At 46.9% G+C, this 24,699-nt stretch overlaps 1 protein-coding gene across 9 annotated transcripts in view; it reads left to right on the forward strand.

The window, feature by feature from the left end:
• Positions 1-24,699, forward strand: part of Thrb (thyroid hormone receptor beta) — a 326,708-nt gene that overhangs the window by 291,412 nt on the left and 10,597 nt on the right. For all 9 annotated transcript variants that reach the window (XM_050140634.1, XM_050140632.1, XM_050140635.1 and 6 more), the window contains 4 exons: positions 8,373-8,473; positions 13,799-13,946; positions 16,661-16,866; positions 21,962-22,108. In XM_050140634.1, coding sequence (XP_049996591.1) covers positions 8,373-8,473; positions 13,799-13,946; positions 16,661-16,866; positions 21,962-22,108 — 602 coding nt within the window. The remainder of the gene's footprint in view (positions 1-8,372; positions 8,474-13,798; positions 13,947-16,660; positions 16,867-21,961; positions 22,109-24,699) is intronic.

A 24,699-nucleotide genomic window follows, 5' to 3' on the forward strand; every position in this document is an offset into this window, starting at 1 on the left:
CCCTGACTTTTTTCCTCTTTTCAAGTTTCAGCTTTATTTGGTGTTTTTATGCAAGGAGGGGAGCCGGAGTGAAGACATGGTTCTTGAAGGGTTTACTTTTGTTCTTTTTTTTTTTTCTTAAATTTATTTATTGGGGGCAATACATGTGGAAGTCAAGGAACAACTGACAGGACTCTGTTCTGTCTGAAAACCACATGAAATCCTTGAATCGAACTCAGGTCACCAGGCTTGGCAGCCAGTGCTTCTACCCGCTGAGCCACATCACAAGCCCCCTTTTTTTGAATGAGTTATCCTTTAGTCTTTCATTGGTGCTTTCTGGTGTGTCCAGCATTCACATAACCTGCTTTCAGGCGCACAGGGGCAAGGAAGGCTGCAGAGTGGTAGCTGGCCAGCACTGAGAACTGTTCCTTGTAACACAGGCAGCCAGGGAGACTTAGAACGATGTAGTATTTCCTATGTGTCATCTGGGACTTTGCATTGTAGCCAAGAAGGGAAAACAGTATCAATCCCTGAAGCAGGGAGACCGTGAGCCAAAGAACCCAGCTTCTGCTATCTGAATCCTATGTCCAATCAAAACACACCAGCTGTGTAAGAGCCACACTGAACAGAACCTGTAATACCAATCCAGTTTCCTACAGGACAGGAAAAACCTTTTCTTTTTTTTCTTTTTTCTTTTTCTTTTTTTGAGACTAGGTCTTACTATATGCTTCTCAAATTAGCATCAAAATCACTATCCTTCTGCCTCAACTTTACAGTCAGGCACCACAACACCTTGTGGGAAAAAAAGTTACTTCTTAAATTTTAGAAACAAAAAGAAACCAACTAATCATTCACAGGTAGGAGCCTTATTTAGCTCTCCAGTGGCCCAGTTACAATGTATTCTGTTCAAATTTGTCATTGTGGCCAGGTCAACCTGGCCCTCACCTGTTCAGGAAGGAGGGAGAATAAAGAATTCAAAATCAAGTAGAAGCCGGGCAGTGGTGGCGCACGCCTTTAATCCCAGCCTTTAATCTTGGGAGGCAGAGACAGGCATATCTCAGTGAGTTCGAGCCAGCCTGGTCTACAAGAGCTAGTTCCAGGACAGGCTCCAAAGCCACAGAGAAACCCTGTCTCGAAAAACCAAAAAAAGAAAAAGAAAAATCAAATAGAAAAAAGAAAAATGACAGCCAGAATCTGTGACTTCTCCACTATGGCTGTGGTTTAGGGGTAGTTGAAGGCTGACATTTTTCTCTTTTCCTCTGTTTTTGGACTGGTCACTTCCATCCGAAATTCTGATTAATGCCAGTGACCTCCCAGCTTGCCTTTGGCCACTCAGAAGGCAGCTTCTATCAGCTTCTCCATCCCTTTATCAGGGTACCTCACAGGAGTCTGCCTCAACAGGTCAGGATCTTTGTTTAACACTGTCTGCAGCATCCATACAGAAGCCGTGTGTTCCAAAGGTTCTGGGGAGAATGCAGTTGAGGCAGGCCTCGGAGCAGAAGAGTCAAGGAGGGAGGGGGCATTTGTCTGCGGTTTCTGCTGTGGTTTGTTTTTGTCTCATTATTTTAATCCTTCGGAGAAATAGGTTCGGCTGAAGCCGCAACCCCAGGTAAAATTGAACTTTCTGCCATCTGTCTCCATGCCAGGGTCCCAGTTTGTTGTCTTGCTCTATTGATGCCATGTCCCACTAGAAATGGAAGTTACGCGACCAGTTCGAAGCGATCTGCAACAAGAGAATTGGATGGAGAAGGTGCACCAAGTCCCTTGAGAAGTAGAATCTCTAATCAGAACTGCTTAGACTTTTTTTAAACTATAGATGTAAAATTGGGGTTGGTCTCTAAAGTCTGTGCCCACACACCCCCAAAATATCATTGCCTGACAGATAGCGTTAAACCCAGGGATCATGTTAAGGCAGCATCGTGCAAAGCAGGCTAAACTGGAAGCCAAACCGTGGAAGGCCCATGAATGTGCTGGCACGGTCACTCCCTGCCGTGAACTTGAATGTTATGACCACAGCTGGTGTTTCTCTTCCTCACATTTTCCCTGGTTTTCTTCTTCCTCCTCCCTACTTCCCCTCTTCCTGTCCATCCCTCTCCCTCTCATTGGTCCTATTCCCTTCTAGACAAATTTGCTTAAACACTCATAAGTTTCCCATAAGACACTGTTAACAAGTACAGACACCATCTCTTCAAATGTCAGCCTCAAGTGGTTAACGTGATGGCGAGAGGAACCATGAGGATGCTCGTGCACGCTTAGCCTTTTAAGTTTGGCAGTGCCACACATATGCCAATAACAGACAATACCCTCCAGAAAATGCCTGTGGAGAACCGACAGGCCACGCCTTCTTGGGGAGTTGGGCTGTCTGCTCTGTGTGTTGTAAGACCTTCGAATCTATTTCATATTAAGCAAGAAATCTAGATTCTACATAGTTTATGTGATAGTTTTATATTTTGACTTAGTTTATTTTAGTGCTCTGAGCCAAACACTGTAAACCGTATATGCCCTTTTGATTAAACTTCTGAGTGAAATTCATCATAGCAATCTATTTCCTTTCTTAGCAATTTTATCCTCAAATGTTTCTGCTCTCACTGCGTACTGAAAGGTTATAGTGACTGCTAAGATTCTGAGTCTACAAGAAACAAAAAAATGAAGCCCCGCCGGAAATTCTTGCCAGTTAAGCTGTGGTATCACTGGGCCTTTCGAACCCAGCACTCTCAAGACGAAGGCAGGAGAATCACAGGTTCAAGCCAGAACCTGTGAGTCCTAGCTTGTGACAGAAAAAAAACAGTGGAGAGCTGGAGGGCTGAAGGTGTACCTTGGTGGCATGATACTTGCCAAGCACGTACAAATCCCTAAATACAGAAGGAGGAGGAGGAGGAGGAGGAGGAGGAGGAGGAGGAGGAGGAGGAGGAGGAGGAGGAGGAGGAGGAGGAGGAGGAGGAGGAGGAGGAGGAGGAGGAGGAGGAGGAGGAGAAGGAGAAGGAGAAGGAGAAGGAGAAGGAGAAGGAGAAGGAGAAGGAGAAGAAGAAGAAGAAGAAGAAGAAGAAGAAGAAGAAGAAGAAGAAGAAGAAGAAGAAGAAGAAGAAGAAGAAGAAGAATCTGATAGCCAAGTAGCCAAGAAGCCTGGCCCTAAAATAAAGTAATCATTCAAAACCTCTGGGCCACTCATCCTACCCTGAGCTTGAGAGAGACCCAGAGGCCCTTTTGGAGTATCCCTGTCTCTTTTTCTGGCTTAGTCTCTAGCCTGCCTGCCAATGCTTCCCATATGCTCTTCCAAAGGCATAAAAGGTTGAGCCTTAGACTTAAATGCCCATGGTTCCCATCACCTCAGACTCAGCCAGCCAGAAGGTAAAATGGCAGGATACTCAGTGACCCTGGAGAGTGGCATGGGGTCAATAGGGACCACCCTGAGAAAAGAGTCTTTGAAGTGGGAGCCTCTAGGGCAGTTTCGGGGGGGGGGGGGCAGGGAATTGAGGAGTGTCGCAGACAGCAACCTAGAAGGCCTCTAAAGTGAACGCTGGCTCAAGGTTTTGCTCCGTGCTTTCCATGTAGTAGCTCCACAATTTGTTGAGCAAATGAACAGATGGATAGATGGGTGGTTTAATTAATTGATGTGGTATTTATCTGAGGTTTAAAGATTAACACTACACAAAGCTTGAGTCCTAATACCAAGAATTAAATATAAAAGGAATCAGGATTAGCCTGTTAGGAAACGGCAAAGCCATTCAGGCAGGGCTTTTGAGTATATAAAGAAATAGCATACGGCCGAGTGCTGCACAGGAAATGGGCTTAAATTAAGAGTCTAAGCCATGGGATGCACTGCGCAAGTTCAGCATCGAATTGGAAGAATGACTAAGCACAACAATCTTTTAGCTTCTCTGGGAGTGTTCAAGTGCAGAGTCACCCCGCGTCTCAGCCCCCCAGAGCTCTTGCCGCTCTGAGCTGACAGTTCTACCCTATGAAGCAGAAACCACCCGAATTGCTTTCTGGAGTTGGTAGCTAGTCCTCTTTAGCGGTTGCCTGGGAAACTTGAAGACGTGGCTCCTCAGATCAGCAGTGCAGTGTTGTGAGCCCCTAGGCCGCAAACCACCTGTGTCTTTCCACCGTGTCCGAATGGGTGGAGGCAAGCCCAAGTTCTTTTGCTCTGGCCTTAATTGCTAACAATGGATTCTCAGGTCACACATTACATCACACAGAGACTGTAGTCGTCTGTACGGTGGCTACATGGAATTAAAGGGGCCCCAGAGTTCCCGGAGGCCTTCCCGGAGGCCTTCCCGGAGGCCTTCCCGGAGGCAGAGGCAGACACTTGTCAATAGAGTCCCTGCAAGTAGTTACAGGTGCTATTAAAGAACCTGTTTGGGGAGCTGTGATTCCAGCTGCAGAGACTCAGGGCTGCTCAGACAAGGTGCAGAGACTTGGAGGAAAAGCGTAAGATCAGATCCAGACAGACAGACTACAGTTCAAGGGGACCACATCACATCGAGCAGTGAGGACCACGCCGAGCCAAAGCCTCAGGGACAGTTGGGAGTTCTCTGCCTCTCTGTCCTTTGATGTCTACACGAAGCTTTGTGCTCATGTGATGAGAGGTCAGATCGATGAGGTCCAAGTGAGGGCACTGCATGCCCGTCAGTCTGGTGCAATTGACAAGCCCTTAGGCCACGCTTCTCTGTACGTCTTTAATATACCTACCTGCCCACACGTTTTCCGTGGACCTCAATGAGTTTAGAGGTAGAACTTTTTACTTTTAGGGATATGTCGTGTATCAGTTTATGCCCCCGGGTTCTGGGGCTTGAGTGATGACATCTAGACACAGATGCAATGCAGGATGACGCTCCCTCTGTGCTTGCTCTCAGAGTGCAGCCAAATGCGGCTCCTATAATGGAGTCTTCCAGGGCAGGACACAGCCTGAGAGCAAGCCACTGTTTCCCACACGGTGGAGTAACTTAGAGTCCAATCCAGCCTGATCCGCAAAGGTAGCCTCTGGGTACATCTCCCTCTGACCTGCTCAGACGGATTCCCTGACCTGCCACAGCTAATATTTCCTCTAGACATCAGGACAGATCCAACTGGGCAAGCGGTCTGCTCTGAGGTGTAGACCAGCCAAAGTTGAAAGGTATCCACACGTAGGTGTCCCCTTCTTCACAGGCAGCACCCTCAATTTCAGATCTGTCATGGAAATTAACCTAAAATCCTTAGAAACAGAGAGGTATCAGGGTAGGCTGGGGCAAAAGGGGTGGAGAAGAGGGAGGAAATGATAGTGTGACTCTCATAGGTGTTTCTTTAGGGGATAATTAAAATGTTCTAACACTAGTAAGTGGTCGCAGTTACACAACTCCGTGAATATCTTAAAAACCATTGATTGTATGATCTTTGAATTGTATCTTAGTAAAGTTGTTACCAGAAAAAAAAGATTCTTAAGAAGTAGTATTTTATCGTATCAACCCATTTTTTTTTTTTGTTCAAGGTAATACTTAGCAATTAGTCAAACAAGCCAAATGTTACCTAAGAACAAAGGTCTCCAGGTCCTTTTTAAACCATCAAATGACACTTGCTTTCTTAAGCATTGCTTAAGGGCCTGAGGCTGAAGCTCAGTTGTGGGGGGGAGCCTGTTTTGCAACCCCCAGCACCACGTATTAAAACAGAAATGTATGTAGATGTTTGCCTAAAAGCAAATATGTGTGTGTGTGTTTGATAACATGGCAGCATAGTTTATTAGTCTGAAAAATAATTTATGCACGCAAAGAGAAACTGGGAAAGACATGTCAACCTTGAACTCTCATGGATTGTCATGGGCCTTCGTCATTTCATGCCTGGTAACCTCCAGTAACCTTTCTGGTGTTGACCTGGGACGACTATATCCACAGTTCCTGGGGTGACACATCTCGCATCTGATCTAGACATCCGACACTGACATTATGTCACCCTTAGCGTCCATGTTTGGCAACAAAACTAATGTCTGTGCACTTTTCTTTTGGGGCCTCACTGGCAGCTGGTGACTCGTGGGAGTGTGGCTCAGTTCTCTAGGGGGCTGGGGAGCTGCGGTATTGTCAGGTACAGCCATGACCAGAGGGAACTCCCTGCCTGCCTATTCGCTATGTATAGGACACCATCCCTGCTGGCGTTATTTTCTGTTGAACAGTGGGCCCAGGCAGAAGGATTGCTATGCCATTACTTGTGGCAACTGCCTTCCATAAATAAGATTGTTCAGTTAATATCACAAAGAGAAGAAAATGATGGTTGGGGTGCGCTAGGGTGACCACATAAGCAACTGCTACCGAATCAAGTAGCTACTTCTGTTGAAAGCTGGCTGATTAACAGACGGGTTTAATCAATGCCACCGGTCTTATATGTTTTTATATTCAGTGTGTCTGTTATAGTGCTTAGCACACAGTATATACTAAATGCATTCTGGCTGAAGTCATCAGTAAATGAGTGATTGGAAACAGACCATTCCCTTCCTTTTGTCCCTTCTCCAGGACTCTCCCAGGATAAGTTGTTGTTGTTGTTGTTGTTGTTGTTTTGAGACAGGGTTTCTCTCTGTAGCCCTGGCTCTCCTGAAATTCAATCTATAGACCAGGTTGCCCTTGAACTCAGAAATCTTCCTGCCTCTGCCTCCCAAGTGCTGGGATCAAAGGTGTGGGCCACCACCAACTGGCCCAGAATTATTTTTAAACCACCCGATGAGATGCTAGGGAAATGGTTTGACCAGTAAGAATACCAGAGTTGGGTCCCCCGCACCCACTCTGGGCAGGACAATCGTTTGTAACCAGTTCCGGGGAGCTGGTGTCCTCTTCTGGCCCCCACAGGCACCTACATATGCACATACTAACCCCAGACATATACACATAAAACTACATTTTTCTAATCTTTTAAAAACGTGAAAACTTTAAATAACAATAATAATAAAATGCTTGATACGAGTTCTGGAAACCTTGAGTCCAACCGCTGAATCTCTGTTTGCTTGATAAAACAAAATAAGAGGAGCTGTTGTAATTAACATCACAATCCTGCTCAGCTGCAGCTCGTCCTCCAAAGCCTTCCGTCTGCATCTGAAGCAGTAATGTTTTCCTAGATTGAAGTCGAAGCAAAGTTATTTCTAATAAACGATGGAAAGGCATAGTTGTCTTCGTGGCTTTTCTGTTTTGAACAATGAGCCTTCAGTGACCTGTGGTCACAAAAACGTCAATGAAAATGTCATGGGAAAATATACAGTAAGTTACCAGTCTGGTCAACCCCCACGATCACGTTTAAACTGAGAAGGATTCCCCGAGCCCATGACCTTCCTTCCTGAGCATCAAGACCAGGAAGGCCCTGTTTCTCGCACCTTCCCACTTTCACAAACCTGCAACCCATGCGCTTTCTAGAACAATGGCTTGAGCGTATCTAAAGGCACACGTGTCTTTGTCAAGTGTTTCGGTGTGTGGCCATGCAAGGGAAGAGGAAAAGATGGGCACTGGCAGGAAGAAGGCTGCTTCGGATGTTATTTTTAACCAGAGCTTTCTGAGCCCAGGGAGTTTGAGCCAACAACTAAACACAGTACCGAAGGGTGTCACCGTAGTTGGTGTTCTTTCCTGAATCAACAGAACGTCTACTCTTTCTTTCCACCAGCAAGGTTCGGCTGTTTATTCATTTCCCAGGCTGTTTCAGACATCCTCGTTCACTCCACTTGAGCTCTCTATTTTTAGGGAAAGCACAACTCATTCCTGGCACCAGATGTTAGAAGTGCTGGATTTCATTCTCTGTTCTGTAATTCCTAGTGAGACGCTAAGAGAGGCTCGACCCCTTAAAGCCATTGTCCCGGCCTGGAAAGTACTTGGCTGCTGTATCAGATAAGACTAACTACTTAGTTGCTTGGGAATTTTTGTTTGTTTGTTTGCTTGTTTTTTACATTTGTAAACATTTATTCTCTTGCATTGAAAAAGGCTTGCATCAGCACATTGTACAGCCTTGCAAAATGACACAGAAATTGAAAATAAGGTTCCTTGTTCATATGTTCCTTGTGCAATGAATCTTTGATGTCCAGTAATCCGCTGCAAACAACGAAAACAAAATTTAAATCACTTAAGAAGTGTTCAGCACTCATCAAGTGCATTTCCTTGGGAGACAGCCTGGTTTCTTAGCTTGAGAAAGGATGGGGCCTTAAGTGCAAGTTCTGAGATACGCTTTGTGAAGGAGCCTGGAGCACCCATAACTTCCACACGCTGCTCAGATGATGCCCCCTCCAGCAAGCAGAAGCTCCATGTTCTTCAAGACAACTCTGGATGCTAGTTGGCTCCACTGAGTCTGTAGTTAACCACCTCTGAGCACACAATCTTGTCTCTGGTTGGGCATCCTTGAGGTGTCTTTGCTTTGACAGGATGCTGTTTCCTCACCTTCTGCTTTGTCCTTTGCAGGGTACATCCCCAGCTATTTAGACAAAGATGAGCTGTGTGTCGTGTGTGGGGACAAAGCCACGGGGTACCACTACCGCTGCATCACCTGTGAAGGCTGTAAGGTAAGCACCAGGGTCCCCAGCACAGACCACGGTGCAGCACCGTTTCTCTCCCAGAGAGCCACTGGAACTCATCCAGGGCTCCACTGGTTCTCTTCATTTCTGATATGCTCAAGATCTGAATTTTCCTTTTTCCTGATGAACAACTAGATGAAATTTTTGCAGTAGGGTGGTGTTCCATTTGTTGTGTTTTTAAACAAACACGACATATTGATACTAATAACACTTACTTGAGTTTTAAAGCATATTTTTTAATGTACGATCAACCCAATGCTTCACTGTCTCGTCTCCGATTTTATGCGCCCCGTCTGAGAAGCCTGGGTTTGCTCCTCCACCGCCTTTTCTGCTGCAGATCTGCATGAGAATGCCACTTCTAAGGGTTCCATTAGGCAGAATCTTTGAAGCCACTTAGACTCAATTATGTTCCGGCATTTATTCAAAGTGGCTTTCGGCAGAGCCTGTAATAAATGGAGTCAGGTTGCCACCGGGTAATTTTGTACTCTGCAAACCTTTCTTCAGGAGATTCTTGACAAAAACATACCAGTGCGTTCACTTCTCCAAAGGGAGCTTCGTCTGCCTACTTACAATCTTCGTCAGCAGAATGAAACGAAGCACTATGGAAAAGATCTTTAGGCCCATCAACCTAGGCTAGAAAACAAACATGAGGCTTAACCCAGTGTGGTGCCCACGCAGCTGGTGCTGTGTAAATGGGGTGTATTGAAAACCCAGGGAAGGACTTTGTATCTCCTTTAAAGTTTACGGTAAAACTTGTATTGAAGTTAAAGAAAAATAAACCCAGAACTTCCTCTTCCTCTTCCTCATCCTCTTCCTCTTCCCTTCCCGGCCTTTTCCATCTTTCTTCCACACCCTCCTTGGCTTCCTTCCTGCTCTTCCCTTTAAACCCCATAATTAATGGGTTAGTTCCATTCACGCCACGGTGGGCTCCACTTCCCTACTGGGAGATTGTCCATGCCTGTCCCCTACTTTTCGCACCTAACATTAGGAAGCACCTCAGTGATGCTGGGGCATCTCTGCAAGGGCAGCAAGCGTAGTCCTTTCTGGGGTCCTGGGGCCTCACCTGCCACACAATCAGTTGGAATGTGTGTGATGTTAGGCACTCTCCTTCTCCAGGATCTTTCTGATGCAGGATTTGCAGGTGGCAAGACTGGGCTAAAGGTTGTGTTGTTTCTATGGAAATAAGATTTTGTGGAGTTTAAAAAGCTAATCACAAGTCCTCATTGTTGTTTATTAATTAGGAGGTTGGCAGTTGCAGGCAGGCCTGCTCTCAAAAGTGTGGTTTCATTGCTTCGTTTGAAAGGAATAAGGCTAGCTTAGTCTGGTGCCTCGGGCCTGGAATTCCAGCATGACATAGACTTCACAGCCTGTGTCTCAAGTCAGATCCTGTTTGTAGGTTGGCCCCATCACAGACCCACAAAGGAACCTGGAAGGGACAAGAGGTTCTCAAGATTTCTTAATAGGATAAAGAAGCAACTTGGGAAAGGTAGAAAGAGTTTTTCAAATGTAACACCATCTTCAAGAGTCTCGAGAGATGAAAAGGTCTCACCTCACAGTTCAGTCGAACCTACAATATATACAGACAGAATCTGTATTGTCCTAGCGACAGAGATTTTGGAGCTGTTACCTGCTGTGCTGTGTAACTTGTTACCCACTTGGCATTTTGTAGAAAGAAGGTTGGTGTTGCCCCAGCACAGACCGTTCGCAAAGACAAACCCAAACACAGCAGTTCCCTCTGAACACGGAACGGAGGTGGTACTCTCTTTTCATGCTGTCGCTGTGATAAGACTAGCAAAAAGCAACTTATGGGAGGAAAGGATTTATTTAGCTAATACTTGTAGGTCACAGACGGTTATTGGAGGCGTCAAGGAGGGAACTTGAAGCAGAAACAGGGAGGAAGCCCCCTTGCTGGCTTGTGCTAAGAAGCTGGCTTTCTTATCCAGCCCAGGACCACCTACCCAGAGGGTGGTGCCACCTATAGTAAGCTAAGCCCTCCTACATCAATTAACAATGGAGACATGATAGCATGGCAGAATTGTCAGCGCAGCCCTACAATTGGGACTCCCTTGGTTGACTCTAAGTCATGTCAAGATGACAGTTAAAGATGGATAATAGCATAAAGGTCCATGAGTGCATGCGTGCGTGCGTGCGTGCGTGCGTGCGTGCGTGCGTGCGTGTGTGGTATTTCCCTAAAGAAGTGGGAGATCCCCTTGGAGATTTAGTCGAGAACTCTTTCAAAAATGTGTTTGTTAGATTAAAGTTTTAGGAATGAGCAAGGAGACACTTTTTATAATATCTGCTCATTTAAATAATACAGCAAAACTATTTCCTTTTATACCAGGTGAGCTGTTAAGGACATGAGACTTAGCGTGCCTATGTGGATTGTGGTACACTTTTGGAATCTGGAATCCTAGCATTTGGGGTACTAAGCAAGAAGGACTGCAAGTTCAAGGGCTTCCAGGGCTATCTAGAAAGTTCCAAGCAAGGCCTGATTCCAAAAACAATAATATGGAACACAGCTCCTGTGTTGTAAGCTAAGTGACCACGTGATCTGTGGCAAGTGATTGAGCCCATCTAAGGCATAGTTTTGTAGTCTTCACAATGGTAACCTTAATAGCACCTCCCTAGTGAGGTTGTGGGGCAAAGGGGTTCAGAATGCATCTGCACACTGTCTGTGACCCTCACCGTCAGAGCTTACAGCCATTATGAGTTCCTTGACATTAAGAGTACAGTGGCCAGGACCTAGGACTTAAGTCCGTAGAGGTTCTAGGATCATGCCTTAAAGGCCCAGGGCAGTGGTAAACTTTTAAATCCTAACACCAGAGAGACTGAGAGAAGAGAATCATGAGTTCAAACCCAGTCTACAATACACAGAAAGTTTCATTACAAGCCAGCCTTGGCTACATAGCAAGACCCTATACCAAAATAAGTAACAGTCTTGAAAGTTATGTAAGTCAGCCAAAACCAGAATCTAACAGTGTTCTTCAGAAAAGAGGAAGCATTTTGACTCATGTGCCTGCAGACACTGGAGGGAAAGGAGGTTTTAGAAATAAAAACTCCAAGCTCAAATCTTCTGTTCTTAAAGTCCTGTTGTTTGAAAAATTGAGGGAGTCGGTCATGGACAGCTTGTTAGTTTCTTTTTTCTTTTTTTCCCCTTATTTTCAACTTTTTTTGAAAATAGATTATTCTGTCATAGACTATGTCCTGGATAGTTTCCTCTCCCTCCCCTTCTCCCAGCTACACCCACCTCCCATCATGCCTAGCTCCACTCTATTTCCTCTTCAAAATAAGAGCAGACCTTGAAAAGATGACAGTCAAACAGGACAAAAACAAGATACAATAAGACAAGTCGAAAGAGTTCATATCAAGGCTGGGCATGGCAGCCCAATAGGAATTAAAGAGTCCCAAGAGCAGGCCAAAGAGTCAGAGGCAACCCTGCTCCCACAGTTAGAAGTCCCACAAAAACACCAAGCTAACAGCTTTAACGTATACACAGAGGACAAGTGTAGACCCATGCAGGCTGTGTCTGCTTCAGTCTGCGGACCCATGTGAGCCCTGCTTAGTTGCTTTGGTGAGCCATGTTCTCTTGGTGTCCATTCCCTCTGACTCCCGCAGTCTTTCCTCCCCCTCTTCCATGGGGTTCCCTGATTTTGTAGGGGAGGGACCTGATGAAGACCTATGATTTAGACTCTCTCTCTCTTTATAATGTCCAGCTGTGGTCTCTGTACCTGCTCCCTCCCCATCTGCTGTTGGAGGAAGCTTCTATGTTGATGACTGGACAAGGCACCAATCCATGAGGATAGCAGAATATCATTAAGAGTCATTAGGAGCCCCAGCATGTCTTGCAGGCAGGACAGATTATAGATGGAAGGTTTGTGACTGGGTTGGTGTCCAGGTCTCTCTTCCTGTTGTCTTCAGAGTACCGTCCCACAGAGACTAGAACGTAGGGATGAAGGCTCCATGCAGGCACCAGATCAACCTCTCTGCTCAATGAGCCCTGTGGATATTGTCCTTGGCAATGGGCCCTGCTGTCAGTTTTCAGAGAGTGACCCTCTGTCCTAGCATCAGCCTGGGCTGCTTAGGGATCTCCACAGGATCCTCTTGGCCAACAGCTCAACCAAATGTAACCCAGTCCCACCGCTGGGAGCTTTGCCTGGCTACAAATGATAGCCAGTTCAGACTCTGTATCGTCTGTTATTAGGAGTCCTCACTAGGGTCACCCTCATAGATTCTGGGAAGCTTCCACCACATTTGAGTTTCCACACGACCATTCCCCCCAGTGCTCCCCAATTCCAGCTGTCTCTCCCTGAACTCTCATCTTCCCCATCCCCCAACCCGATCCCTTATGCTCCTTTCCCCATCAGCCCCCAGTCCACCCACAAAATTTATTCTATTTTTCCTTCCCAGAGAGATCCATGCATCCTCTAGAACCTTCTCTTTACCCATCCTCTCTGGGTCTGTGGGTTGTAGCTTGGTTATCATTTACTTAACAGCTAATGCCCTCTTATGAGTGAGTGCATACCAGGTTTGTCTTTCTGGGTCTGGGTTACCTCACTCAGGATGATTTTTTTTCAAGTTCCATCCATTTGCCTGCAAATTTCATGATGCCATTTCTTAACTGCTGGGTAATACTCTATTATGCAAATGTACCACATTTTCTTTATTCATTCCCCGGTTGAGGGTCATCTAGGTTGTTTCCAGTCTCTGGTTATTATGAATAAAGCCACAATGAACATGGTTGAGCACGTGTACTTGTGGTAAGATGAAGTATCCTTTGGGTATACGTCATGGTCATTTTAAGAGTCAAACAAGAATTAAATGAAATCTCTAACTGGAATAAAGATATTTAGTCGCCAAATAATTTTAAATGTTCTCAGTGTATATTTCACTGTATGTGGTAGTAGGTCTCTTAAGGAAATATTCTTGCAAGTGTCTTTAAATAACTGTCAATCAAGTATCCTGCTGTTTTATTTCAAGATAAAGTAATAAAGATTTTCATTCACTTAGCTTAGCTGCATAATTATGATGCCCCATGAAATAAAAGTTATACCACTTAGTGTATAGAAACATAAAAGCAAACACCCATCAGCTTCGTCTCCTTGAGACACTTTAGACCTGAAAAATCTCCCTCAGCACAATGGATTCACTTGCATCCACCTTCCTCTGTTTGAGGGTACAGATAAAGTTGGAGGCCCCAGGCCAGGCCAAGAGCCAGAACAGTTGTTCTAATTTTAAGTAGACATAAAACTCCAGAGTTGTCTAGTTTCAAAAAATATGAATCTTGTTTTTTTGGGGGGGGTCTTTCTTATTTAGGGTTTCTTTAGAAGAACCATTCAGAAAAGTCTTCATCCATCTTATTCCTGCAAATATGAAGGAAAATGCGTCATAGACAAAGTCACTCGCAACCAGTGCCAGGAATGTCGCTTTAAGAAATGTATCTATGTTGGCATGGCAACAGACTGTGAGTAGATGCTCTTCGTTTGCTTGATATTGAGGAGTGTTGACGGGAGGGGGCAGGGGGAAGGCTTGGTTCAAGATCCACAAAGAAAGAAAGAACCTCTGTGGACAGAGTCTGGCTCTCATACGCACCCCTCCCAACCTGGTTTTCTTCTCCCTGACTTATCAATTCCCAACTTCCAAAGCAACCCGATGATGTGGGGAGGGTGGTTAGGTCATCTCCGTGTGTGTATGAAGGGAAGCCTTATTACTAAGCCTGTTTCATGCTACAGATGTTCATGTAGTATGAACATCTTGTTATAGACTTGTCCATGTAGCATGGTCACCTCTCACACACAGGCTTCATGTGCAGAGAGGTTTATAGGCCAGTCCTTGGGTCTTCAAAAACAAATGAAATAATCTGGTTGACATACTTTAGAGATGTGGTACTGGCAGAAAACATCACATACAAGAATTTTTTTAAAAACTTCAAAGTTGAATGTTCTCACATGAATCATCCCACGGTTGATTGCTTATTGTATTTTTAGCCAAAGGAAAAAAAAATAGGTAAAGCTCTGCTTCCCACTTTTCTAAATACCATAGCCCTGGGGCCTCTCCTCCCAACCCATGGATTTGTGGGAGTCACCTTAATTATCATAAAACAAAGAACTGTGCCTTTCAGAAAAGGCAGCCTCCCCTCTACCGGGAATCAGTTAGAATGATTTCCACAGCCATCCTGTTTATACATCAGAGGTTTTAATCATGAGTTACAAAGAAAAAGCCAAACACAGGAAACAAAGAAAAGGCAATGAGAGCTTTCCTGACATAAGAAAAAGCAATTCCGGTTTATATTGGTGCCATAGTGTGCTCCCTGAGAGAGTGAAAAAAAAATCTATGGTTTCCTCATAGAGGAGAACTCTACGGAGAATGTTAAGAGATCTATTAGTATGTCAGGCTGGAAGTTCTGCCTGTCTGCCCCTTAGGTCCAGGGCATCCCTGCCTCTAAAGGGTTTGGGCCATAGCTTGAACCCAAAAACATATGTCACTGTTCCAAACCACTGTTATTTAAGTAGCCATTTCATTATTTTATTAAGTGTAAGATGTGAGTAGTTGTGGGGTTGAAGATGCTCAAGGCCCCTCTAAACAGGGTGGATATAAGCTTTGAGGTCTTTTTCTTGCTTCTGAGGTGTTTTAAAAGGTTCAAGTTTCTACGTATAAAACCTCTGCTCAGGGAAAGCCAGATGTTTCAACAGGAAGAGGCACCTGCCACCAAGCCAGACACCCTAAACTCAATCCCTGTGACCTATATGATGAAAGGAGGAAGGGAAAACGGGAGGGAGGGAGGGAGGGAGGGAGGGAGGGAGGGAGGGAGGGAGGGAGGGAGGGAAACCTCTGCCCAAGTCCCAGACCTACCACCGACCAGGGATGTGACTCCAGAATTAAGCTTCATGTTTCTTGCTCGAGCAATCACCACCTACCGTACAGAACCAGGTCCAGTCTGTAACAGGTGTCAAAAGCAACAGTGTGATCTGTTGGAAGCCTTTGGGCAATAAAGCTTTGAGCATTGTGAGCCTTTAGGATGTGACCCTCACAGGACCGCTTCATAGTTCCCACGTTAGCAGACACTCCTGTGACTAAGATTCAATCCTAGTGAGATCATCTGGGTTTGCTTGTGAATTAGCTGGGCACCTTGCTTCTCTTCTTCTTGCTACATCTGCCCTTGACATGGCCCGAGGAAAACCAGTTGTAGGAACTGAAGGCAAGCGTCCTGGGTCATCCCTACGATGAACTTGATGTGTGACTTCAAGCGAGTCACAGCCTTGGGATCCGTTCCCCTCTCTATGAAAAGGGGAAGATGGACTAGATTCTGTCTGAGGTCATCTAGAACCTGAGTCTTGGAGACAGGCAGATGCTGGGGTGAGAGCGCTGCCATGAAAGCAAAAGGCCCTGAGTTAACCTCCAGCACATAAGATCCGGCCATGGCCACACGTGCAGGTAGATTTGGGGGACTCACTGGCCAGGAGCCTAGCCTGCATGCACACTTCAGGTTCATTGAGAGGCCCTGCCTCAAAACATGTGAAGGGGAATAGGGAAAAACACCTGGCATACTTCTCCCTGGTCCCTCCCTCCTTGTCTCTCCCATCACTACTCCAGAAGGCTTCCTTAACTGGAAGTGCAGAAGCCCCCGGGATGAATGCAGATGGCAGCCGGGTTGATTTCTCAAGAAAGCCCAAAAGATCTCTCAAGTTTAAGTCTCACCGCTGCTAATTTTAGGGGCACTGCATTCTGTAGGGCTGAGTTCCTGGTGCCCAGGTTCTTCCTAGCTCTATTTTGGAAAGTTGGTCTGGGCACTGGGAGCTTGACACTGGACCCATGTCAGGCAGTGGTTAATCAGAGGCAGTTTGTCTAGTGTGAACCTCTAAGCCGATGGTTCTCAACCCGAGGGTCACAACCCCTTTGGGGCCAAGTGACCTTTTCACAGGGGTCACCTAAGACCATCGGAAAACACAGATAATCACATTATGACTAATAACAGTAACAAAATTGCTGTTATGAAGTACAACAAAGTAAGTTTATGGTTGGGGGTCAGCATGAGGAATTGTATTAAAGGTTTGCAGCTTTAGGGGGGTTGAGAACCACTGCTCTAAGCCATTAGGCCCAGGGCCCCCAGGCTCAGAACCTACAGTCTGCTCCGAGTTCCGTATTATCATCGGGTCCTTCTCCCCTGTCCCCCCACAGTGGTGCTGGATGACAGCAAGAGACTAGCCAAGCGGAAGCTGATAGAGGAGAACCGTGAGAAGAGACGGCGGGAAGAGCTGCAGAAATCCATTGGGCACAAACCCGAGCCCACCGATGAGGAGTGGGAACTCATCAAGACAGTCACCGAGGCCCACGTGGCCACCAATGCCCAGGGCAGCCACTGGAAGCAGAAGCGGAAATTTCTGGTAAGCTTCCTTGCCAGGCTCACTATCCCTGTATGCTTCCATTTTGCCTTGGTTTAAGGGTCCTCTGCACCCTTCTGCCATTAGTGCCCCCATTTCCCTTTGGGCAAGTGCCACTTAAAGAGGCCAGGAGCCGGAGCCAGGGTCGTGCTGGCCAGAGGGGGCAGGGATGGGGGCTGCGGAGGCGATGGTACAGATGAGCATTCAGGGGAGCCCGGAGCAGCTTCCCAGGCTTCCGACCTCAGGGTGCTTTTCCTGTTAACGAGGCCAGGGCTGGAACGACTCCTCAGGAAATTCTGGTACCTGCTGGCTTACTCTTCTCCTGCCCACCTCTGCCAGATTCCCAGAGCACATACTCAGCCACCGAGGCTAATCCACACACATACCCCCTTCAGCAGAATCTCGAGGAGGAAGGGGGCTCAGACTACAGATCTAAGTTGTTGTTGTTGTTGTTTATTTATTTTTATTTTTGATACATTTTTTCATGATTTTATTATTATTGTTTTACAACCAGACCACAGTTTCCCGTACCTCCCCGTGGATCTAAGTTGTTTTTTTTTTTTCCTGTCAAAGTAGAAATGCTTATCTGGGAATAAAGCTTGGGTCTAGGAGCCAGGGAATAAGAGTATAGCAATGGGGAAGGTATAGAAACAAGGCAGATCGTTTCAGATCTGTGGCTGCTTATTGGGTTTTCAGTGAAAGCCCTCACCATCCATTTCTCAACTAGACTTCCTAGTACTCCGAGGTTGCTGGAGGGAGCTGCTATCCCCATTTGGCAGATACAAAAACTAAACCCAAGGTCATCTATGGATGCTCTGATAGTAAGTGGCTAAGCCAGGCCCTAAGTCGTCATGTGCAGTCATGGGAGCCACACAATTCCTTTACCAGGAACAAGGGTCTGATCCCCAAAAGGAGCTGCTTCCTCACGTGTCCCCTAAGGACGGGCTCCGACCAAGTCACACAAAGAGATAGTGGGGCTGATCTGGTTTTCAGATCTGCATTTCCGTCTGAGAAAATGAGAGTGTTTGGCGAATGAGGAACTTCTGCAAAATCCCTGCCGTGTCATAATGAACCTGAAACCATGCTGTCCACCCACATCCACAAGCTTTTCCATCGTGTTGTTTTTGTGCTTTTCTTCCTTCTACTTCCATCTCCGGAGTTACGGAAATGTTCTCGGCAGTGAAGGCACTGTCGTGGAAAGCAGAAGTGGGCCGAGGAGGGGGACTTCTTTCTACCCTCTCGGTGGCACAGAGCCCACGCCCACTGCAGCCTGCCGTGTACATTGTCTTGTCTGGTGACACTCTAGTTCCCTCCTCTCTAGTTCCCTCGAGGGGGGCAACTGGCAGGCTTTCCGGACAAGAACGAAGTGTGACCTTTAGAGGGTCAGGACAGACCTGCCCTATTTCTCCCCCAGTGGCACATTCTCAGCTGTACAGTGTCCGAGGGGCCACAGACTGGGGAGTCAGATAGGTCCATTTGTGGTCTGTGTGGTCAGATCATACAGTCTGTCACCCCAAATCAGAAGCAGGCAGGAGAGCCTAGCTGTATGGGCACAGACAGTGGAGCCTGGGTCTAATCCTTCCTAATTGGGCAACCTTGCCACGCGCATGCACGCGCGCACACACACACACACACATGCATGCACGCACTCATTCACACACACACACACACCTACAGTTCATTTGCCTAGTAACCATCTCAAATGGTGCAAAACTGTTGACCTAAAGGATACAGTGGTGCCTGGCATCTCCCCACCCCTTACCACGCTCGCCCATCCCAGGAAGTATGAGCCTGGAGTCACGTCCAAGACCCCAAGACCCCGAATGTGTCAGGGCCCTTCTACATGGCTTTGTAACGGTATGAGCAGACTCATCCACCTGGCCGAATCCCACTCTGCCAGTGCCAGAGAGCTGCCAGACTAAGCTGAGACGTCCTTGGCTTCCTGCCAGCCATTTGAAACAAGGCCAACCGGCCACATCTCCTACTTACCTCGAACAATGCTAAGGAAACCTCAACACAGAGAGCCAGCTGGCAGAGGGCTGTGTAACTAACTCCTACTTCCCCAGTGCTGAGCAGAAACGAATGCCCACACACACACCTGAACCCCAGGCCACTCTGCGTTTCTGAGCCCGCACCCAGTGCATCCTCCTAAATTCTCCACTTCTGTCTGTCTGACTGCGAGCCCATACTGCAGCCCGCCTCAGCATGCCCGAACCGCCACTGTCACCAGTTGCTTCTCCCTCTGGCTCACCCCTTCCCCAGCCCAGTAACCATCCCTCTGTTTTATCAGGCCTCGGTCCTGTTTATAGCCCTTGGTTAAGCATTGCGACTTTATTTTTCTTACAACACACTCCTAAAACTCCATGTGCTGAGATCCCTGGAGCTCACTGGCCAGCCTAACTCAATCAGTGAGCTCCCCGGTCACTGAGAGACCTTGTCTCAAAAAATAATCTGGGGGTGGAGTTATGACTCAGCAGCTAAGAAAACTGGCAGCTCCTCTAGAGGGTCTAGGCTCAGTTCTCAGTACTCCCCGTATGGTGGCTTAAAATCATCTGTAGCTCCAGTCCCAGGGGATCTAATTAATACCTTATTCTGGCTTCTGCAGGCACCAGGAACACACATAGCGCACATATACATGCAGACAAAACATCCACAAACATGAAATAAAAATATCAATTTTAAATTTAAATTAAAATTCCTCATGATAATCATCATCATTGTCTAGAAAACAACTGAAGACACCTGACATCAACCTCTGGCTTCTGTGTGTCCACATAAACACATGACATACACCAGTGCATATGCACACACACACACACACAAGCACACACACACACACACACATATGCATGAGTGTATATATATGTATATATGTGTATATATATATGTATATATACACAAAAATATATTGTTCTGAGATGTCCCTACATGTATGTACACATATGTGTGTATTATGTATGTATATGTGCTTGTGTGTGTATGTGTATATATATAATATCAGTGTGCTTCACTGAGACCTCCCTACCATGGTCCCATGTGTCCATGCTCATTTTGGCCGCTGGTCTTCAGGACGGGCTTGTGAAAAACACAGGGAAACAAGAGCAGCCTCCAGATCGGGGCAAGAAGGGACTATCCAAGCCAGCAAGATTCTCAGGATGCAGGAGAAAGTGCCCCCCAAAGAGGCCTGATGGACACTTTCCCTCAACTCAGGCAAGGACACGAAGTAGGACAGGGATTTGTACACGTCATCGCTCCATCTACCCTCTCTGTGTTCAGAAAAGCCACGCCACTGGTTAATCCCGAATGTCACCATTCACTATGAAAACATGGCAGAGCCCCATTCCATCCACTCGCTACCACCAAAACAATACAATGGAAAAGACACACAGATGATCATAAGAGGTCATCACTGCCCACATTTCTGTGAACTCACACATTCCAGAATCCTTCCCCAGGCTTGCAGGGACTGGCTACCCCTGAGGCCCCTAAAATACTGGCACCTTGAGGGTAAAAGTTAGCTGCTGTCCTATGACATATGACCACTAAGAGGGTGTAGGAGAAAGATCACTGTTGCGGTGCCCCAAGATGAACTTGCCTATTGACAGACAGTCTGACATCCTCAGAGGGGCCCAGACTACCAGCAGCAACACCTCCCATGACCTCTGTAGAAACGCAGGTCCTCAGTCCCACCTGGCTCTGGATCCAAGCATGGGGAATAAGGCCTAGAAATCTGGAGGGCAGTGAAGTTTGGAGCCACAAAGTCCTGCCTCGGGGCTATGGGCACTGTTGTCATAACTAATCCACAGAGTCCTGCCACTGGCTACAGGACAAACAGGGAAGGATCCCTCTGACCCATTCACTTCCACCTACTCCCCACGCCCACCACTTGGTATCTCAGAGAAACCAAGTCTTGTTGGTATCCGTTCTCTGTAGCATTGGACAAAGATGGCCACCATCCCACAGCCATGAATCTCTGGTCTCTTTGGTGACACAAATCCCAAAGAACACTGAAAAGATTGTCTGTTTCTAGGCATCAGAAAGTGTGCCAAGGTTTTAGACATGCTTCCCTTGCCTGCTTTGGGGCTTTTCCAAAGGCCCGGACTTCTGTGAGACATGTGGGATAAAAAAGTGGAGGCTGGTATCGGTGTCCTGTTAGGCCATGCATAAATGGTGGTTATTAGTGTCACAGAGACAAGAAAGGCCAATGAAGAGGCTTGTCCTCACAGAAAGTACAGGGACAGCACAAGATACCCTAGAGGGAGAGACAGAACTGAGGACCTGCGTGGCTTGTGGATTAGGGACATCTACCATGCATGGGTCACCCGGAGCCAGGCTAAAACCATGCTTCTGAACAGTCAGGTCCAAGGCGGACCTGAGAACATCCCCAAATGACAGCCATTCCATTGTCCACGCTGAGAAGCTCAGCCTTGGACTGCCTCTGAGCAAGCAGACAGCAAAGAAGAATAACTCTGGGGACATTAAAGATGTCCCACCCTGTCCTAAGGTTTGCTCAGTTTATACAATTCAGTTTTCCTACCGTGGGCTAAGGGATAGTCACCCTCGGTGGTCACCCGAGACCACCATCTCAAACTGGAGTCCACGAGACCCAAGGGAAAGGAGCCTGAGCTCCAGGCACTGAGGCAGAAGCAAAAACAGGAACCCTAGAGTTTGTTGGGGCTCACCCCTCATGTGCCTCCATTACCGTCCTCACTGCACTCATTTTTCCCAGCACAACCCCAGAACACAGCGGTGTTCCGAATGTGCCATCCCAGGAAACTGAATTCCCACCACCAGGCCTGAGTGTGACTCCTTGTGCCAACGCACAACCCAGATCCCTACCCTACTTCCTTCCTCCTCCCACTCCTCCCCCCTGCCTTCCCTCTCTCCTCTCCCCGGCCCCTTCTCTCTCCCTCAACAAGCCTGTGAACATTATCCCTAGTGGCCTACGGCCAAGGCATTTGCTCAAAGGCATTAGCGACGTGAAAGTTCCAGGCGAGGCAACCGGAAGTGACAGGGCTTGTTTCCCTGCGGTAAGGGGGCTATGATTAACCAAGGTTTCTTCAGCTTTACTGAAACTGTTCTCACTTCTCCTCCTCAGCCGGAAGACATCGGACAAGCACCCATCGTGAATGCCCCAGAAGGTGGCAAGGTTGACCTGGAAGCCTTCAGCCATTTCACAAAAATCATCACACCAGCAATCACCAGAGTGGTGGATTTTGCCAAAAAGTTGCCCATGTTTTGTGAGGTGAGGAAATGGCTCTTCCTTCTGGGCCACTTTTCATGATAGTTCATTGGTTACCAAAAGTGTGGGGTGTCGTTTAACAGTAATCAGCCAAGCTTCATGGTAGGACCGCAGAGTCCGTGGAAAATGAGAATGCCGGCAGGGTTGCAGCTCAGTGGGAGAGCACTTGGATTGTATGCATGGCCCAGGATCTATCCCCAGTACTGTCAGAAGAAAAGAAAGGCTGGTCCTCCAATTGTGTCTTCTCTCTTCAGCCATCATTGTATGTGTGTGTGTGTGTGTGTGTGTGTGTGTGAGAGAGAGAGAGAGAGAGAGAGAGAGAGAGAGAGAGAGAGAGAGAGAGAGAATGAATTGGCTTATTGAGTAGGTTGCCAAGGTTTGAACTTACATCTATACCCCTTCTATGGCCGTGCAGTTGATTCTTAATCCAAAAGAACAGAAGTCAATGGCCCCCACAGCTCAAGGCTCTCAGTGTCTCTGTACTGCTTCTGTCTTTCCTCAAAGCTCATTCCCTTGCCCTCATCCATCACAGCCATGCTTTCCCTCAGAGACACTTCCTCCCTCCCTTAGCACATCTCCTGCCTCACCTCAGCTCACCCCATTTTGACAGCCCCAGCTTGCAGCAGGTGAGCACCGAGCACCGTAGAGTGTGGGCAAGAACCCGAATCATATGCGTTGGTGTCTTCTGGCCTGAGTCACATCATCCTGAAAATGATGAAATGACACTTGCAGCGTTATCTCTTAGGGGACTTGGGGTGTTCACACAGGACCACACATATAAAGTGTCATCCTGCCAGGCAGTGGTGGCACACTCCTTAATCCCAGCACTCGGGAGGCAAAGGCAAGCGGATCTCTGTGAGTTCGAGGCCAGCCTGGTCAAGAGCTAGTTCCTGGTCAGGGTCCAAAGCTACAGAGAACCCCTGCCTTGAAAATAAATAAATAAATAAATAAATACAAGTAAACAAACTTGGGGGGAAGAAAGAGATTATTTAACTTACACTTCTGTTCCATCATTGCAGAAAGCCAGGGCAGGAGCGTGTGTGTGTGTGTGTGTGTGTGTGTGTGTGTGTGTGTGTAATATAAAATCTACTAAACACCAAGAACCTGCTTTCTACTTACAAAACTGCTCTTTATTAATTTATTAGAGAAATGGGCCCAGCAATAAGGGTGCATCTCATGAGCACAGTACAGCCACCCCCTTCATAAGCCTGAGAGTTAGAGACACTGACCCAGATTATTCTCAATAGTAGTATATCATTTAAATATCCTTTTACTAGGGGACTTTGATGGTTACATGGCATTCCAAAAATCTGCCCTACCATCATGTAGACTCATTCTCATTGGATCGTCCACTCATTTCCATTTTTTCACCATAAAACTAGCCATGGCGAACATTCTGGTGACTCTGCCCTTCTCACAGCCCTCATTCCTAAGGGTGGGTCCCTGGCATGCCACTGAAGGACCAGAGAGTTCTCTTACCTCTTTAAGGTTCCCGGCATGTGCCTGTCTGCCGGGAGTCTCCTGTCTCTCCTCGTTCTTATTGACACTCCCTCCCTTGCCCTTTTCATCTGTTGGGTTGGTTCTCTGTTCTTGGCTCTCCTCTCTCTTCCTCTTTCTCTCTCTTTTCCTCCCTCCCTCCCTTTCCCCTGCCACCATGTGTGTGTGTGTGTGTGTGTGTGTGTGTGTGTGTGTGTGTGTGTGTTGGCTACAGCTCATAGACGCTAAAAGAATTTTGTTGAGTTTAAGTTTGCCACATCAAGCTAGTTCACCAGATACACAAGTATTCTTCCAATTTTAATGTTAACTTTTTAATATAAGATTTGCATAAATCACTGAAGAGATATCTGAGATAATTTATAAAGAACGAACGGAAGAAGACTCTACCTCCACTCACAGCAGCCTACGTGCACTTAATTCAGTGGCGTGGGTAAAAAGCTGCTTGGGACTGTCCCATCTAGGGCTGTTGCAAGCCTAACTTTCCAAGTTCCTGTCAGAAATGTAACATACTTCACCATCAGGATCCCATCTTTCAATGCGGTTATGTTTTCATCTCAAATTTTCCAAAAAGAAAGCAGAAGAGGAGGAGAAAGGAGAAGAGGAAGAGGAAGAGGAAGAAGAAGAAGAAGAAGAAGAAGAAGAAGAAGAAGAAGAAGAAGAAGAAGAAGAAGAAGAAGAAGAAGAAGAGAGGAAGGAGGAAGAAGAAAACAGAAAAACAGAAGGAGGAGAAAAGAAGAAGGAGAAGGAGAAAAGAAGAAGCAGAAGCAGCCTTGCTCAGGGTCATCCAGGCTTCTGCTAGACTTTATCCCTCTCAGAAGCCCAAGAGAGGAAGATGAACTTTGTGGTCCCTAGCTCCATAGGGAGGGAATGAATACCCCAGGCAGTCTCTGCCATTTGAACTGTGCCTGTGGTCCCTATTCTGCCAAGATCCTAGCGACCCCCCAACATGGCTGTGGTACACCAGGACCTTGGGAGGCACAACTGCTACCCAAGAACCCCTACTGGAGCGTGTCATTTGTGGCCTCTACCAGATGATCTTCTGAGGAGACAGGAAGACTGAGGGCCCCTGGGACTGCCTGTCAGGCCGTGGTTGGAGC

Source organism: Alexandromys fortis, unplaced genomic scaffold (assembly GCF_014885135.2).
Source record: "Alexandromys fortis isolate MF-2015 unplaced genomic scaffold, M_Fortis_MF-2015_v1.1 scaffold_46, whole genome shotgun sequence".
In the NCBI taxonomy this organism is placed as follows: Eukaryota; Metazoa; Chordata; class Mammalia; order Rodentia; family Cricetidae; genus Alexandromys; species Alexandromys fortis.